Genomic DNA, 20,182 nt, shown 5'->3' on the forward strand with positions numbered 1-20,182 from the left:
ATTCAAAGTGTTTTCTTTCTGCAGAGGTCAGCATTCAGTCCCTTGGTATTCGTTTTTTTATTATTTTGAATAGGAGTAAGAAGAAACAGTTAGACTTGTTCATCTGTCCATGTGCACTTTTCTTTCAGAGGTCATTTGAATGTGGAAGAAGTTAATAAACTGTTTATACCATATTATATAAGGTTAATAGATTGTGTAAGAGTCATTTCTACAAAATGAAGCTGCACAACTGTTTAAGTGATTTGTATGACACATGAAATTGAGCTATTAGCATTGCTCTAAAGTTTAAATAACAATGATAAAGACATACATCATAATATTAACAAAGCAATTTCTTTTGCAAAATCCCCAAAATGTATTAAATGTTCTTATTTGATTACACAATCCTAATGGGAATTTACTGCAATAGCATTAATAATATGTTTTCATTTTTTATTACCTGGTTTGATGTTTACATATCAAATATGAAGCCTTTGCATGTCTTCTCATTACTTTAACATGCTATTTTCATTCACTGTGATTCAGACAGCAGAAAGCTTACATCGCTACCCAGGGGCCCTTGGCAGAGACCACCGAAGACTTCTGGCGGATGCTCTGGGAACACAATTCCACCATCGTTGTGATGCTCACCAAGCTGCGAGAGATGGGCAGAGTGAGTGTCTCCTCATAACACATTCAAACCACAAGAGAAATGAGGACTACCTTTTAAAAACCCAAGTGCCAGTGTCATTTCTTTGAAATGTAGAGTACACCGGACACATTCTGGGCTATTCATTACTGTGTTAATTTTTAACTTGCAGAGCCATATCAAGGTCTTTCATTTGTATGTTTAGAAGAAAGAATGGGTAGTTTGTTCCAGTGAAGCACAATTGCGGAGACAAATATGTCTGACTTGTTTTGAGTCTCAGTGTATTCTTACTTCCTTTTCTCTCTGGACAAGCTGGAGCTTGTGTGCCATCATTACTCTGTATGAAGGAACTTGACTTTCTTTCCTCTCTGAGGCCAAGTTTTACTTGCTCATCTTCTGCTCCCATTAAACTGTTGGAACGTTACATACTTTTTCTAAGGATATAATCTAGTAATCTCAGCTTTACTTTTCAACAATGATTATTCTGAAAAATACATAAAATAGTATTAGAGACACCTAAGGACCTACCACGTAGATTCAGTCGATACAAGCTTTCTGCCATATTTGCTTGAGATGTTTTCTTTCTCGTCTTCGTAAAAACTCAGTGGTAGAGATGCATCTCGAACCCAACTTTTAGAGCCCACAGAGAGAGTGAAGAAATACCAAACTAGGAAAGTAACTTGGCTTTTCTGATTTGGTTGTTGAAGTCATTAACACTGCCTGGGCTCCAGGTTCCTCGGCTGCCAAACATTGGACCAGGTCAGTTCAGAGGTTTCTTCCTGTGTTCTCACTTGGTACTCTTCACTCCAGACCACAGTGGTGACTGTCAGTGCATGATTAACATGGCTAGCACTGTGTCTGAGGACCGATGTAATTAATTGTCTAACTTGTAAGTATGAAGATGCTTACCCTCTCGAAGTATTCAGTTCAGCTGATGTGTATTAAGCACCTATGCCAAGTACTATGCTTGATACCATGCACAAATATTGAACCACATGATTCCCTATCTTCAGGGAACTTATGGTTTCAAGGAGAAAATGGGTCACATGCAATTGGAAAGGCCTTAAATTCTAGAATTATATTAGTGAAAGAAAGACATTAAATATATAGAAACATGATAAAGAAAACTTTATTTACACTTTACATAGCTTGATATTAATCTTTTCTTTTTTTTTTAGGAGAAATGTCACCAGTACTGGCCAGCAGAACGATCTGCAAGATACCAGTACTTTGTTGTAGATCCCATGGCTGAGTACAACATGCCACAATATATACTAAGAGAATTCAAGGTCACAGATGCCAGGGTAAGTTGGCATATTACTAAAAAGTAGTCTAAAATGCATCCCTGGGAGAAACATTTGCCAAGTGACCACACTCACAAAGTGAAAAGAAATCACCCATCCTGGAGGACTTTTTTTTTTTTTTTAAATATAAGAGTAACTTTTCCTGTCTGGCAAGTTTTCTCACAAACCCTGGCTTGGCTCACATTCAAATGTAACATCTGGCAGCCCAACTTTAGGGACTCGCTTGGTGAATATGTGTGCTGGGAAGCATTTACTGATTGGTTGGCTGCGCTTACATTTACCTCCTCAGCTCATTCTCTTTGGAGCTTTTTTGACTTCTTCATTACTTGAGGTTGTAAATATGTTGTTGTTTTGCTAAGCCCTTTAGGTCATGTTGGCTTGGAGGTTAATTTGGTATGATTTTAAAACTGCAGAGCAAATGGCATTCTTTAGAAGAATCTGACAAGCTTTGCACATTCTAATTTGATTCCTGGCATCGTTTATTCCTCTGTGTGCTAATGTGTCTGTCCATGAGAGCCGTGCACCCACGACCCTTGTTGGCTAATTTTCATTCTGCATTTCTTATCTAGATTGCTGAGTCCAAGGTTCAGCCCTGATGTAAGATTCTATGCATAAACTTTAATATCCTTGCCTTTGGCCACTTTCAAACCATGATTACAAACATATCTTAGGAGAAAGTGGGGTCAGTCCAAAGCCCTGCTTTGTTTTTGGAACTGTCACAGTGGGTGGGTTGAATAAAACTGTAGGGTAGAGCTATTTACTTGATCCCTTGTTTTTTCTGGAAAGCAGCTTTCTCAACCAAGACTCATGTTTAGAGATTGTCTGCTAATCCCCAAAGCCTGGCCCTGGCTGTTGACCTAAAGTGAAAGAGAAATTGGTTAGCAGGCTGCTTGGCCCAGGTGACAGACCTGTTAATCCCAGAAAGTCTGAAGTCTTAACTACTCCGAAGGTGACTATACTCAAGACAGCAGTTAGGTCCCTAGGTCTTGTTTAGAGTTGCCCAAGCAAGCATGCCTCAGGGACCCATTGTTTAAAAAAAAAAAAAAAAAAAGGGAAAAAGCATGCCCTTTCAGAATTTGAAGCTAGATATGTGAGTGAAAATTTTGAGCGCATTCCAAGCAAACTCACCAACCATTTCTGATGACAAAGTGTAGGAACCAGGCTCTGCAAATGGCAGAGACAACTTCTTTACTGTTTCTCACTTGCCTAAATTGAATCTGACCACAATATGTAAAAGAAACACTGAAGCAGGAACTTGTTCACATGTTTTGTTTTGAAGGCTTCCTCTGATTGTATAATTTTCTTAGTGGCTATAGCATTTGCTGTTTGTGCTCCTAGTGTGTTTCTAATCTCAACATCCCAGTTTAGAAAGCAAGTTGGCACTTGAGAATACAGTGTTGTTAAACAGGTAACCTTTAAATCGAGTCAGCTGGTCTCTCCTCCAAATCATAAATGTTTGTACACATGACCTCTTCTTGCTGTTAAAAGCAACTGTGGTCAGAAATGAAATCCCCAGGACAATCAGAGGAAGACAAATCTGTATTACCTAGCCTCTGGCTTCCCTTCCTGTGCTTTTCAAACCTTTTCCAGAAACAGAGGGAAGTAAATCATGCTTCCATGGTAACCATCCATAAGTTTTTATGGGGCTAAGCAGTTCTTTTCATATTGCTCAGTATTCTCACAAAGTTGATGTGATCTCCCTATTTTATTTCAATTCCCAAACGATGCCAGTCAGGAATATGCCCTGTTCCTATGGAAACCACCAGGCTGGGTGATGTGTGTCCATCTCGAGTTGGGCCATCCCCTCTTCTCCATTTGATTGAATGAGAAAGATTGGGTCTCTGTGTACTTACTTACCCAAAATCTTGGGAACTCGCACATATGTTTCCAAAAGGACTTTAATGCGGAGAGAGTTGTTACAAAAGTGGAAATGAGGACCAAATTGAAGCCTTAACTAGGAGCAGGGCCTCCTCAAATGGGACCAGTCTCTCTAAGCTTGGAATTTGGATTCTCTCTCTGCCTGTTGATTCAGGGAAGAAAGTTGATGCTCATAGTTGTTATTCCTGCTTCTGTAAACAGAGGGTCCCTTCTGCTTTTGTTGTGCTTCCAAAAACACTAAAATTGCAGAAGGAATCAGAAGTCCCTTAGTATCGTCTTTCGAAGCCATTTATACTTCATGAATCAGAGTAGTTTTGCCTAATCACTTTAGGAAAGAAAGATGCTCCTGCATCTAGTTTTTTTCTGTCTGTGGCAAAGCCCCACACAGACACCTCAATTCCTGTGGTCAGCCAGGAAGAGTCCTCTTTCAGAACCCGGCATTTATTTACTAACAATCTCTCCTCTCTCCCTGAGGGACACCTCACTTCCTGCTCAACAGCACAGTTGCCTGGCACATGCTGCGTACACTGCCTTGGCTAGAAATAGTATACTTCTGAGACATGTGGGGCATCCAGGTTAACCACAGCTACACAATTTGTGTCAGATCCTTTCAGTGTCACTGTTTGTCATTTGACGATGCTGCAAATAAGCAAGTACAGCAGATGTGAAGATAACATGACAACAGCAAAACCTCTGGTCTGGATGACACTAAAAGGATGTTCCTTTTAGTGTTAAGAAGTTATTGGATTCTGAAAATTTTGAATTGGAATGTATATGTTCCACTTTGGTTTTAAAGGCAAACTTTGGGGCTCAGAAGCATTTACTAATATGAGAACTAGGTAGCTCTTTATGAGAACTCAGGTTTTCAATGGGCATTGTGAGAGTAAATAAATTTGCAATTTAAATATATGTGAACGTAGACAGTGTTAATAGCAGGTAAGATATGAACGTGACTAATTTTCCAGTTAACCATGTTTCTAAATTTTTCTTCCCTTTTCTTTCCTTTTTTGGAAAAAATCATGCTTGCTGTTGTGGTCTGTGCACTGGCTGAATCCTCCTGGTGTCTTCCTTTGTGGTTGGGTATGTGGCTTCCTCTCTAAAGGACGGGCAGTCCCGAACCGTGAGGCAGTTCCAGTTCACTGACTGGCCAGAGCAAGGAGTGCCAAAGTCTGGAGAAGGATTTATTGACTTCATTGGCCAGGTCCATAAAACAAAAGAGCAGTTTGGCCAAGATGGACCCATTTCAGTCCATTGCAGGTGAGAATCAGGAATGATGAGTTTCCATTTGTGCTTAAAGCAGTGATAATTTTGAAAGTATGTACTGTTGTCTATTCACTGTTTTGTTGTGAATCTGCATAATTGAAATTTTATTTTTATTTTTCTCAGAAATGTATTGTAAACCCTAAAGCAAGGACTCATTTCTCTTTATTTCCACAAAGTGAAAATAATCAGAGGAAGATTTTTATCTTCAAATTTTACCTCTTGCAACAAAGAACCAAACTGTGTTTTTTCTTGCCTGTTTCACTGTAACAGGAATTGTTTGTACACCCCTGAGGGATAATTTGTTCAGTTTATTAGTCCTTACTTGTTTTGCTTTCATAGCATTACCCTGATAACTATCTTTCCTATTTTTCTCCTGTGTTTGCCTTCTTGAGAAAACCATAAATAGTTATTAAGCCTTAATAACAATACTAATTCTTGTCAGTCAATAAGTGATTCAAATGGTACCTCAGTTAAAATTGCAATTTGCTTGAAAATTGTTGCTATATCAGAAAATGAAGCACCTTCAAGTTAATTATTTTCAATAGTTTCCACAGCATTTTATAATTCAAGTCACTGAAGTTAATAGAAATAGCAAGTGAACGGTTCAGAAAGGACACTCACTATAAATTTAGTGCTTTTGGAAGGTACTATGCAAAAACCTTCTAGCAAAAGGAATTCACCTAATTTTTTAGTCTGTTTGTAATCTCTTTATGGTCAAAGTCTTGAAAGAGTTTTATTAAAAAATTTATTTTGCTTCCCCCCCAAATCTCAAACTACAGTTCTTAGTGATATGGGAGACAGGGTCTCAAAATAGGAGAAATATTAGACATGGGCTCCAAAAATATCTGAGCTCTAGGTCCACTTCTATCATCATGTAGCTCTGTGACAGTACGGAAACTTCTCTAGACCTCAGTTTTCTCAGTTGATCTCCAAGACCCTTTCTAGCACACTGTGTTTCCCAGGCATGGTATATTGTATGAGAAGCTGACCTTAATTTATACACATTTGCTGTGTGTTGAGCTTATCCAAAATCCTTCGCTCTAGACAACCAAAGGGCATGTAGGAAATGATGCATGGACTTGATATTCAGACAGTGGAGGGTATACACTGGACTTGAGTTACCTGGATATTCCCCTTAATTTTCACCATAATTTTCCCAAATCCTAATTCCAATTTTTCAGTATAAGCTACAGAGAAAAGAATATGTTTAACACATTTTTCTTTTCAGGCATTCCCATAAGTATAAATAAATGTATGTATGCACGTGTTACTTTTCAATGCTTTTGTCACAAACTAATTTGTATACAGAGTATATACAAAGACTCCTTTAGTATAAATACTATGATGTTATTCACATATCTTAAAGACTTCCAGATATCTTCTCTTATCTGGGAATATTTTTAAAATACCACTTATTTTATTTATAGCTTATTAAAAACATGATAAAGTCAATAAATTTGGAAGTTATAAGGGCAGTGTCTGTTATTTTCTTGAAAGCACCTAGTAGAAAGCCAGAAACCCTATATTTTTGTTACATTTGAGCAATCAGATCAAGGTAAGATAGACTCTGGAGTACCTGGACCATTCAACAAAAAGATCATAAATCACAGTCTCTCAGGATTAAGAGAGACTTTCAAGGTTGAAAGGAACCTTCAAGGTCATCTACTGCGTCTTAACAGAGACCTTGACTGTTCCTGGTTATCCTTAGCCACTTTGTAAAACCTGCCCGTGGATTTTAAAGCTTCACTTAACATTTCTGTTAGGACTCTTTAGAAAACCCAGTTTACAAAGGGACACACTATTTATATATCAACTACATCCCCAAGTAAATGAATCCATCCATTTTCTACAGCCTGCACCCAAGCATTACACATGCTGTTTAATTAGGATCCAAAAATGTAGGGATTTTTCAGATTATTCACTCTTCTCCTCATTACCTAAACCTCCAGATGCTTTCCTACTTCTTTTTTTTTTTTTTTTGTCACACGGGCTTAGTTGCTCCGCGGCACGTGGGATCTTCCTGGAGCTAGGATCGAACCTGTGACCTCTGCATTGGCAGGCGGACTCTTAACCACTGTGCCACCTAGGAAGCCCACTTTCCTACTTCTTAAGAGCACAAAAGCTATGAATTAATTTTCTTCTCTTGCTGCGGTTACGATTCTGGAATTATCTTAAAACAATAAAGAAAATAGAAACTCAAAACCTTGCTAATGTGGTGGAAAGAATCCTGGTGTTTTAGCTACTGAACATCTAAAAATAGTAGATAAGTATATAGCTTAGTGGCTCTTAACCATTTTTTTTTTTTAGTTTAGACACCCCTTTGATAATCTGTTAAAGTTATAAGTTTTCAAAACAGAAAAATGTATATACACATACACAATTCATACTTATATTCATAGACCCTTCTGAAGACTAAAAGAGGATCCCATGTCAAAAATCCTGTTATATTGATAGAATCTCCTTTCTCCTATCAAAACTAATGTCTGAATTGGATAGCCTACATACCCTTATTTATTTATATATCTAGGTGATGGGACATTCTGCACAGATTCTTAAGTGACTACAAGAAAATTTGAAGATGCCCAGTTTGTCTTACCTTATCTGAATTATTTCATACTTTAAAAATATTAAGCAGCCAAGGTCTACAATTTCAGGATCTGCATGAAGAGTAGAGTATAAATCTATATTTTATTTACCCTTCCTTTTATCTATTTATTTTATGTTTCCTGGGCCTTTCCAAACTGACATATAACCCTAGGTGAAAAGTCATTCTATTTTATGAGACTTAATCCTAATTACTCCACACTCATTCTCACCTGTTATCATGGCACACTGTTCTAAGATGAGTCATTTTGTGAACTCAACACCACATTTTCCTGAACATTGTTGTAGAAGAACCTGACGTAATATGGAAGCTGGTGGACATATGTCCACCTCCAAGCAAATGTGGCCAAGACTGTGAGTGTCTCATCCAGTAATATTGCCTTTGTTATTATGACAGTGCGGGCGTTGGAAGAACTGGAGTCTTCATAACACTAAGCATTGTTTTGGAAAGAATGAGATACGAAGGAGTAGTAGATATCTTCCAGACTGTCAAAATGTTAAGAACACAACGACCAGCCATGGTGCAGACAGAGGTGAGAAAAATCTCCAGGAGTTTGTTTGTCACATCTCAAGAGCCAAATAATACATTTTGTTTGCCAGGATCTCCTAGAGTCCGGAGACTCTCAACACCGGAGGCAAAATACAGGAAAATACTTCAAAAAAAAGCATCCAGTTGTTTAATATTTTCCCCCTTTGTAAATGGGAGTGACAGTGTCGATGTCTTAGAGCTGGTTTGGAAGTTATCTAAGATGATATATTAGACTGAACCATGTTAAATTGTCACTATTTGGCCATTTGGGGGCTATAAAAATGTCAATTTCATATAATTCATTTTATACATATCACTGTGATATACGTTGCATGAATTGAATATATGTAAAGAGCATGATGATAGATAATAAACCTGGTAGATAATAAGATAATAGACCCTTGGCCCATTTTACTCCATGCTCCCTCTGTATGCCTAGGTATTATCAACTGCTCTATATTTCATTTCTTAATAATGGTATTTTTAAATGGTATTTGCATTCTGGATATGCACTAGAGAAATTAGCCTTCCATTTTCTACTCGAATAATTGATATGAAAATTCTGATATTTTTCAGAATAATAGGCATTCATGATTTAGACAATCTGGCCTATTGACTTCATTTTAAGGATAATGTAAGTGATAGTGTTTCTGTTCCTCAAAAGGCCACCAAATTATACAATTTATATGTATTCCTAAATTCATCACCCACAGTATCTTCCAGACTTTGATTTCAAAATAGTGCAAGCATTTGGCTTGCAATACTCAAAACATTATGTCAGCCTGACAGACTTAATGGGTGTTGGGGGGTGACAGAGGGAAACTGGACATTTAAAAAGCCTTAACATTTAGCCAAGCAACTTACTCTGACAAGATAGGAAGGCAAACTCCATTTATTTTAAATTACCATTTTCACTGTAGAAAAATGTACATTTAAGCAAAATAGAAACTATTTACTTTCAGCCCCACTGGCTACTGAAAATAAGTTTCTTTTATGGGGGAAATCCCACTTTTTCTCAACCCTTCTTATCTGTAAATTATAATTTTTCCATCTTATAATGTCCCCACTTATTGCAGTCTGACAGTGTTCTTGCCTGTCTGAAAAGGACATGTTTTGTGCTATTTTGGTTTAATGTGGGTCTTTCTAGAGCAGACAACTAGCAATCACACTGAATTAGGCCAAATGGCACAGGTATTTCTTGACCTGGGCAGCCAGTCTTGTGATGCCATTTTCAAGGGATGGAAAGCCTGAAGGTTCCGTGCCCTGTGTGTTTGGCTTTGTGTGCCTGATGTTCATCACAAAGATACCTTTTGGCTGCTTCCCTCACTTATATAAGCACATCAGAAGCAATGGAGAGTAATTCTGACTGCAGGCAACAAGGTCTACTGTCTGATAAGATTTTTTCTTGTAATTCACATGTCTTTGGCAACAGCCCAGAAGATAAATGAACCCACGTTTTCCTCAGGAAAATGTGTGTCTGCATCAACCTCTCCTAAATATGCAAGCTGAGAATTACTTATCCCAAATAATTAGATAATTATAAAAGACAGCTGTGACATATAAGGAGTTCACATGTTTAGTTGGTGGTAATTCTCTGATACATGTCTGGAAGATAATGTTCACAGGAGCTGTTACTGCCTTGGAGTTAGGAGCCTATTTTAGTCGCATTGATTGGTGAAGTTAATAAATACCCCATGTGGCTAATGGTTCTTTGCTCAAAAAAAAAAAAAAATTGGTCACTGGATTGAATTGATTGACGGAAGTAGTGCTTTGGCCCCCATCTAGATGTAACTTTGTCTTCCAACATCGATTTTCATTTTTCTATTAAAATGTACTCACCGCTCCTATTCTTTCTCCCCATGCTCTGTCTCCTGCAGGATCAGTATCAGTTCTGCTATCGAGCGGCACTAGAGTACCTGGGCAGCTTTGATCACTATGCAACGTAGAAACCCCTGACCCACTTTGGATTTTTACTGCAGGCCCTTCAATATCCATGGAGTCTCTTCTGAGCCATACAGGGCATTTGAGAAGTCCTTCTTAACTTCTAGCTAACAACCACTTAGTGGGACGATCACATACAAAACAAATTTAAAAACACAAACTCTTCCGGGTGGACCAAGAATTCCCAGTTTAATAATCTAACCTGAAGAATAATAAAGAGAATCCTGACTGATGAGGCATCTGAAGGATTTTATTTACAGATACCTCAAGGATTCAAAATAAAGGGAAGAAGAAATCACAGCAAAGAACCGCCATCTTGTTCGGGATTGCTTGATGGGTGCGAAGAGAAAGGGCCTGAGTGCGGCAGTTCAGGGCAAGATCTTTGCTGGCTTCTCATGACAAAACGGACTCTGCTTCGACATCGCCCCTTCCCACCATACTACTCATGACAGCATTTTAGGGGGAAAGGGGGTGGGGAGTGTTTAAAAAAGAAAGTCTTTGATTTAGTTTTTTAGTATTGTAAAGATACTGCTGACCTGTGCTTCATTTTTAACCGTGTAAACTTTTTTTTAACAAAATGTATCATTCGATAAAGTGAATTTTAAAAAAAGTTACATAACTCTTCATTTTTTATTTCCAGATTGTAGGTTTTTTTAAGCTGTAGAACTGTTATCTGTAATATCTTGCTGTAGAAATATCAAATAATTTGAAAATTTGCACATTTTTGTGCAATACTCAATCTACAGTATCGGTCTCGTCTGATATTACTTTTACACTTCTGTTTGGTTTTTGTTGCTGAGAAAGTACCCATTTTCTTCAAATAATCAAAGAGAACTTTGTTTTGTTTTGTTTTGTTTTTTGGAATCAACAGGGAGGCGCAAAGTATAAAGTTGCTGCTAACATATATACATATATATCCATATTTTATAGGGGTGTCTATGTATATATAGACAGTGCGTCCACACGAAAAGATAGATATAGCTATCATTCAGTTCTTCCATGATTTAGTTTTTAAATTTTTTAAGGTAGAAAAGCTATTATAACATCTTTTTCAATTTGTTATTAATTTTATGACATACAGGTATTTCTTAATATCACAAAATTTTAATTTTTAAGGGAAATGAGGAATGCACATCAGTGATTGTCAAACCTCACCCCCTTAATTTCCTACCCAATTTCCCCCTACCCCCCACCCACCTAATCATATTCACAAATACTATTTTGGTAGCCAGGCTTCCAACAAAGTTCAATATTTCTAACACTCTAGTGCAATAAAGCATTATTAAATATCTAAGAGGTGTGCATGTGGGAAAGGTCAGTGCATATCCCTTTAGGAGGGGAGAATGTTGTAATATATCAGCTATCAAGATGTTTAAAAAACAGTGTATTCAATCGTATATTGTCTATAGTATGTGCTATGAAATTTGCATTTATGATATGTAACAGGGGCAAAGCCAAACTCATGTTACTCTGTTCAGTCAGAAACGTTTTTTGTGGCATACAGCATTCCTGGGAAGTGCTGTACTTTGTTTTCTTTTGGTTTTAGTTTTGCATTTAGAGTGCCTTATAATTGATGCCTATTTTACGAGCATTTCTTTTTAGCTTTTGGTTCGTATTTTCATTATTTGTTCGTATGTGTTTCTCTTCCAATTAAAGCATTATCTGTTTACCACATGTACAAAAACTCTTTGAATAATATGCATTCCTAGTTTTCAACCAAGTCGGGGATGTTAGTGATTGTACCAGCCCAAAGCACTTGGATAATCAGGGCCCTTCTTCCTTTCACAATTGTCAACATCAGGAAAAGCTACTTGTTTTATTTGTAAACCCTTCCAAATCTGCTTGGAACGTTCAACAACTGCACCAAACTTAATGTATTAACAAACATCATTGTCAACTTTAAACATATTTACTATTCCATTAAGATTTTTCTAAAAGGATAAGTTAAAAAATATATATATGTATCCCCCAAATTTTTCAACATTTCCATAGGAAGCCATGAATGATGGCATGAGTTTGCCATATCTTACATAATTTTAAAGAACACTGAAAATATCCAAGGAACTCTTAAAGAGTTTTGATATAATACTTTGGTTTAATATCAGCTTCACTGATGTTCAGCATGGAAGGATTTTGTTTTCTACATTTTCCCATCACTAGCAGAATGAAATCCAAGAGACCAAACACTTGCAAGCATCATATTTGAGCACTTTTGTAAAAAAAAATTTAAAAAAAAGAAAAGAAAAAAAGAAAAAAAAAAAGAAAAAATATAATATTAAAAAAAAAAAAGTATTTAGAAGGCTACCTCAGAATGAGACTCTCTAACCTACATCAGAACCAGAGAAGAATGTGCACTATGTGGGTCTGTTGTTTTCTTTTAGTTTGTATCTTTTGGAGATTTATCCAAGTGCCAGATTACTCAGTGCTATAACTTTCATTTAGCGAAACAAAGGGGGTCAGACAGACATTGCATCACGCAGACATGCCGTGTTGGACATGTAGAATCCAATGGTGTCTTGCACACCTGAACCATTGGCCAATGAGCAGTTTCTCTCCCTGAAACCAAAATCGCCCATTTGGCACAGGGAAAGGGGAGAATAATCACAAGGAGAAAATGAATGGGATGCATACCATAGACGAGCGAGGAGGAGACTATTCCCGATACCTTACTGTTCAGGAGCTGTGCCGAGAACTAACTCCCTTACTGTCATTGATGTGCATTCCACTCTGCTTTTCTGTACAACCATTCTAGTTTCTTTTCCCAGGTAAACATCTTTATCTAGCATCACCATAAACTTGCAAGTTTTCAATTGTTTTCATCATCATAACCAGTACGGTGCTATTATTTACCTATGTACGTGTAGTTATGTATAATTTTGTAATTAGTTACAATGGTAAAAAAAAAATCAAAATATATAAAAAGTGATTTGTACAGAACTTTATTTTAGCTCTTTTTTAAAAATGATTTGCATGGTTAGACAATGGCGAGGACAGCCAGGGGAGGGAAGGGCCTCTAGGGAACTTTGCACTTTCTATACCTTTGTACTATGCACTGCCCTATTGATTCTACACCCAATAATGTTATTACTTGAACCCATCTGTAAGAAACTGCTTCAGAAATTCATTTGTGTGTATGTAAATAACCCAACAGGAAAGGAAACAGGAAAGAAAAAATTCTGCAGTAATGTACAGATTTTTTTCTTTCCTGTTTTTTTTTTTTTTTTTTTTTTTGGTTTGTTTTAGGCTCTTCCTTTTATTTTTAATTACCTTTTCCTTTTCCTATTTTGGGTTTTAGTTTCCTTCGGGTTTATGGGTGCCCTGATACTCCAGCAGAGATCAGAAGGCTACAGATCCATCCTATCCATCTGTTATGTGGCTTTGCCATCCAAGCTTGGAGTGTCTTTACAAAGATAATAACAGTTGTGTTCTTTGCTCTCGTTTTGGATGCATAGACTGAAAAATTAAAAAAAAAAATAACTTGTAAAATGGCTTGTTAAAAAAAATACAATTACCTCTAATTAGTAGTACGCGTAAATGTTTTACAGAATGAAAGGCGTGCTTTTTATTTTCTTACTTCGTTACATTGGTGGCGAAAGAAGTCTGTATGAAAATCAGTTCTTTGCTGACACAAGTTCCATTTGTTACAAATGAATTCTAATAAAAACGTCAGTGTTATGCAGCCCTGGCCTTTGCTTTTGTCCACTCAAGCACTTTGGTTTTGAACTCACTATGTGTTCTCTCTTCTCTCCTGGTTATCTGGTTAATTCCTTTATACTAATAGTAATTCTACTTACCAAGAGGCTGCTATCTACAGGTGCCTGCCTTGAGGTGAGCACCTTTCACCAGTAAGCAAACTGAGGCTTAAAGAAATAGTGTGCCCAAGTTCACACAGCAAAGAAAGAGCCCTTGGTATCATTCAGACTAGAGATCATGGGCAGTCTTTAATTCTGATGAAGATGACTGCTATATACATGTTAAGTGCGTTACAATGCATATAAGTATTATCATCTTGAAACAACTGACATCTCTCAGGTACATAAAAACTCTTTAGGAAGATGGCTATGAAAATATTTGGCTTAGATGCTTTATTCAGTCATTCAGTATTATGGGTCAGAACTGTTGTAGGCAATGCAACTGTGAACAAGTGAGATACTGCTGCTTCTGCGATGGAAACCGCTGTCTAGTGAGAGAGGCTACCATTAAATAAATAATGATAAAACTACACTCTGACAAATATCATAAGGGAAAGTAGAGATCCATGAAGTTAGGACTTTCTATTGTGAGCGACAGAAAGTCTGACTCAGCTTAAAAGAAAAGGAAAGTGTTTTTTGCCTCATATATTTAAAGATCAGGAATGGGCTTACATTGAAAGCGTAGGAATATATAATCTTCTGAAACAACTGGATTCAGAGCTCAGGTGATATCTTCAGCACCTGGCATCTCTCTCCTTCTCCCATCCTGGTTTCTGCTTCCTTAGTGTCAGCTCTAAGCAACCTGTGTGGTCCTCGGAAGCTTTGGGATCATAACATCAAAAAGCAGGCAAGTGGACGAGTTTACCTCCCCAACAGCACAAACAAGAACCTTGAACAGAACAGATGCTTGTTGGCCCTCACTGGTGTGACTTGGGGTAAGTGATCATCTCAGGATCACAACTGTGGATAGGAGGGGAGAATGTGGTCATTGAGTTGCCACATCAAGAAGGATGTTAGGCAGCTATCACCTTGCCAAATAGCAATGAATATGGTAGGACCAACCACTAACTGGATATCAACCTAGTGAATTAAGGTAAGGCAAAGCACAGGCATGCTGAGTAATGTTACAACTACTTGTTGCCATGGAAATGATGAGGGAATGAAACAATCCCATTATCCAAAAAGTATTTTGGAAACCTTAATACTAAAGAGATAATTAGACTCTTTGTTCCTCCCTCTTTCTTGCTCTCCACCTAAACTGTCCTTTAATTTTATAGATTCAATCACCCTATTGACTGATTGTGTAAGCATACAGTTCCTAACCAGAAAAACAGGACAAAAATTTCAAGGTGAATCATACTTAATATTCTGATCATCGTGATGCATTATTTTAATCAGATGTCTGATAGGAATGCGAAAGATGACAAAATAGCTAACTTCACACATGTACACACATGAAGCAATTATTAGTTAATAATAACTCACCAATAATTAGTCTAGGTCTCTTTTCTTAGTCATATTTAGGATTAGACTTCATAAGTTAATTTCAATAAAGTATAATAATTTGTAAAATTATAAATGTGAAAAGTTTAACTATGATTTTTAAAAAGGGTTTCTGTAAGTTCTAAGGAAATACATAAAGAAAGAAAACACTATGAATCTGAAATTGTAGATTTTACCATTATTTGTAATAGCAAAATATAAGTGAAAACACCCTAAATGTCCAATAATAGGAAATGATTAGAGAAAAAGAATGTATATATGTGAAATTGTATATATGCAAAATTTTATACACACACACATCATAATACCATGCATAACACATTGCCATTTAGCCATTAAATGGTTATGTAGTTTGTGGGAAAAAATTATGACATGAAAAATCATTAAAAGGAGATATAAGATTATGTACACATATTAAAACAAATAAATGACTGGAAAGAAATGCATCATTTACTAAATGATAACTATGTGATAAAATTATCCTGCACTTTCTACATTTTCTAAAATTTTTAGAATATTTTTAAATAGCAAAGAAGGGGTGCTTTAAAATATATGAGAAGACGGATTAATTTTTAAAAATCAATTTTAAAAGGCAAGAATGGAGAGGGAAAAAAATAAAGAACCCAGGGAAAAAAATCTAGAACAGGTGGGACAAATAGAAAAAAAATAATAGTATGATAGATTTAAACAAAACAAAAATTGCATTACATGTAAATATAGTATATCCAGCTTAAAAATGTACACTGTAGTCTGGATATATAGTGCTTCTAGAAGTATAAGAATGCTAAAAGTAAAAGAAGGTCAAGAAATATGCCATCCAAACACAGCCAAAATAATGCTGTGCTGTTATTAATTTCAGCCATAGCATTACCAAATAATAAATCAATTCACAATGAAAAAACGTCAATGTACCAGGAAGATGTAACAATTCTATATCTGTATGCACTTATCATACAGCTTCAAAACAGAAACAACAAAAATAGGCAGAACTAAATAGAATTACATACATATCCAGAATTATAATGGGAGACTTTAAAATACTTCTCTCAGTAGTTGATAAAATTACTGTTTCAGAACAGACCAAAAATATTTAGTAATGATATAAAAGATATAAATAACCCGATTAACAAAATTATCCTGTGACCTATGTAGATCGCTACTCAACAACTTAAGAATATATATTATTCAACAACTTAAGAATACATTCAATAAAAATTGAATATATTTTCAAGAGCACATGGAATTGTTACCAAAATTGACTAGGGACTGGGCCATAAAGCAAGTCTCAATAAATTTTGAGTGATTTAATTAGGTACAGTATATTCTCTGACCACATTACAGTTCAACTGGAAGGCTATACCAAAGATATTTAGAAAATTCCCATAGGTATGCATGGTAATTAAGAAATACACTTCTGAATAGCCAATAGGTCACAGAAAAAAAATCACAATAGAAGTAAGAAATTATAGCTACAAAATTATGTAATGCTGTATAACAAAACTTGTGGGATAAAGCTAAACTGTGCTTTAGACAGAAATTTATGGCCTTAAATGCATATGTTAGAAAAAAAGGTTGCAAACCAATGATCTTGGTTTTTACAAATTAGAAAATTAACAGTTAATTGTATCCCAAGAAAGTAGAAGGAATAAAATAATAAAGAAAAGAAAAAATAGGTAAATTTAAAATAAATATACAGTAGAGTGTATCAACTAATCTTACAGTTAAAAGTTAATTCTCTTAAGGACAACAAAATCGGTAAACCCTAGCAAAATGATTTAAACAAGAGATGGACGAACAATATCAGGAATTTGAATAGGAGCATAATACTTCAGAACTTACCAACATTAAATACCATAAGTAACAAAGAGTCCATATTCACAATATATAACCAACTCCTATAAATATATATGAAAAAGGCAGGCACCTCCACCTTCTCCAATAAAGATTAGCAGGCTTGAATTGGCACCAAAAAAAAAAAAAAAGTAGCCAAATTGCTCAAAACAAATGAAAAATTATTTAACTTAATAAATAATGGAAATGCAAGTTAAAGTCACAATGCAATACCAATATGTGTGCACCAGAACAGTTAATATTAAAAATACTAACAATATCATGTATTGGCGAGACTCCATGAGATCTGAGTGAATGGTCCTTACACATATAAAGCTTCTATGGAATTGTGTGTCATTCCCTATTACAAGCATACACTCTGCTTTTTCAAATGCAATTTTACAAACACTGTAGAACATGGTTAAGTATTTAAAGTGGAATATACACATACCTCACCCAGTAGTTTTACAGATTGTAATTGCATCATAAATAGAAATTCATGCCTATGTGAACAAGACACTAAGAATAAGATTGTCTATTGCAACATTAATCATAGAACCAAAAATTCTAAATAACATACATGTGCATGGATATTTATGTTATCGGAATGGATAAATTTTGGTGTAATGGCACAATGGAATACAGTGAATAAGTATGATCAACATAACACTGAGCAAAACATGCTGTATATAAAAAATACACACTACATGATTCTCAAGTGGTTCCCTCTTGGGAGGAGGTAAGTGGTGATTAGGAGAGCAAAAAGCAAACCTCCTGGGTGCTGGCAATGTTTTATTTCTTGATCTAGATGTGGTTCCATATGTATTTGTTTCCTGATAAATGTCTGAGCTATTCCTTTACTTTCATGTGTTTTTCTCTATTTGTTGCATGTCAATAAAGTTTTATTAATGGCTATTATTTATTCACATATATACACGCGTAAAACAAATTGGTTTTCAAAATATGAATATTACAGCAGTGTTTGGCAATGTACAGAATGCAGCCCACTCTTAGACCAGAAGAATGACATGTAATTCCATAGAAAGTTTACATGGTTAAGGAACGCTCACAACCTCATAGCTATTCAATGTTGCTAAAATTTGATGTAGAAATAATTGTTGTTAAATTTTAGTGCAACCATTATTTACAATAGCCAAGACATTGAAGCAACCTAAATGTCCATCTACAGAGGAATGGATAAAAAAAGATGTGGTATACATACAATGGAATATTATTCAGCCATAAAAAAAATGAAATAATGCCATTTGCAGCAACATGGATGGACCTAGAGATTATCATACTAAGTGCAGTAAGTCAGACAAATATCATATGATATCACTCGTGTGGAATCTAAAAATATGACACAAATGAACTTATTTCCAAAACAGAAACAGATTCACAGACTTCAAAAAAACCTTATGATTACCAAAGGGGAAAGGTGGGGGGGGGGGAATAAATTAGCAGTTTAGGATTAACATATACACACTGCTATATATAAGAGAATAAACAACAAGGACCTACTGTATAACACAGGGAACTCTACTTAATATTCTGTAATAACCTATATGGGAAAAGAATCTGAAAAAGAGTGGAGATATGTATATATATAACTGAATCACTTTGCTGTACACCTGAAACTAATACATTGTAAATAAACTATAACCCAACATAAAATAAAAATTAAATTAAAGAAACAATCAGTTAACTCAGAAACTTTATATTAGCTGTCATTTTTAAAGATATTTATTTCTCAAGGATCTGTGTGTTACACCAGTACAGTTTAGGAGTGTGTAGACACAGTCTGAGGAGGGCATCAGCTGCTCAGATTCAGGGTGAAGACAAGGACCTCCCACTTCAGCTTTGATGGTCATGTATATTAATATACACAAAAGTGTATACAATAAATACTTTATGAAAAAAATTTTAGTGCAACAAAAATTATTTTGGTTTCTTCAGTTCTTATCATTTTTTTTCCTGCTTGGACTGGAAATAAAAGAGCTAGATGAAATATAGCACCTTTTATTCTGGGTTAGACTACTAAAGTTAATAAAATCTTGGGTATGAACTACCTGTAGGCTGAAAGGATTTAAGTATGTCTCATGATCCTAGATTGTGCTACTAGCCTATCCAGCAAGTTGAAAGTATAGCTCATTGGCTACCAAGACAGACAAGCATGAGAGTATAGATGAATTAGAGCTGGATTTATATCATTTCTGGAAAATCAACTTAAAGTACAAAGCCTATTGATTATGACAATGTCATGTATCAGGAAGAAAAACAAAACCCTGGAATCAGATTTGGGTTCAAATCCAGCCTTCATCAATGTACTAGATGAGTTGGTCCTAATCAAGCTACTTAATTTTCTAAGCCTTTATTTTCTCATATATAAAATAGAGATGAATTATCTACCCTCCAGGTTTATTATACAAATTAAAAATAATTTATATAATATACATATTATGCATGATTCACAGAGGATTGATGATCATTGTGGATAAAACTCAGCATTTCCACTTTCCCATTTAAAAATGCACGTCTTAAAGAACAATATTAAAGATGAAAAACAACAGTCATCTACAAAACATCTTGTGATAAATTAATATGCATACTTTGATTCTTTTTCCTGGCTGTGGGACACTCTTTCAAGATACAGAAGAAACGGTCATTTCTGCAAAGTCATTCAGGAATTGCTCCACTGATTTCTCCCTTATTGGATGCCAAGTTAATTACTGTGAAACAGACTTGGTTGTGCCATGTTGGTGTTTGGATAGTGCTGTGTATTGTTTTATAGCTATTAACTATTGTCCTCACAATGTTGGGAAGTGGACCACTGCAACCTTCTTGGAGCACTAATTAAACTCTGGCACAGAAAGATCATATAACATGCTGAAGGTCATTGACTGAAGAAAGTTTTGAAGACTGCAGGCAGAAGAAGGGACCCAGTGTGCTGAAATGTAAAGAACCACAAAATGGAAATTCAGAGGTCTAGTATCGAAACTCAGTTTTGCCA

The 20,182-nt window shown here is 35.8% G+C and overlaps 1 protein-coding gene across 1 annotated transcript in view; it reads left to right on the forward strand.

Annotated features, from left to right (window-relative positions):
* Positions 1 to 10,295, forward strand: part of PTPRD (protein tyrosine phosphatase receptor type D) — a 397,884-nt gene extending 387,589 nt beyond the window's left edge. The window contains exons 33-37 of the mRNA XM_057723096.1: positions 526 to 652; positions 1,807 to 1,932; positions 4,913 to 5,067; positions 8,075 to 8,210; positions 10,084 to 10,295. Of these exons, the coding sequence (XP_057579079.1) occupies positions 526 to 652; positions 1,807 to 1,932; positions 4,913 to 5,067; positions 8,075 to 8,210; positions 10,084 to 10,152 (613 nt within the window). The 3' untranslated portion in view covers positions 10,153 to 10,295. The remainder of the gene's footprint in view (positions 1 to 525; positions 653 to 1,806; positions 1,933 to 4,912; positions 5,068 to 8,074; positions 8,211 to 10,083) is intronic.
* The last annotated feature ends 9,887 nt before the right edge of the window (positions 10,296 to 20,182 follow it).

This window comes from Hippopotamus amphibius, chromosome 2 (assembly GCF_030028045.1).
Source record: "Hippopotamus amphibius kiboko isolate mHipAmp2 chromosome 2, mHipAmp2.hap2, whole genome shotgun sequence".
Classification (NCBI taxonomy): domain Eukaryota; kingdom Metazoa; phylum Chordata; class Mammalia; order Artiodactyla; family Hippopotamidae; genus Hippopotamus; species Hippopotamus amphibius.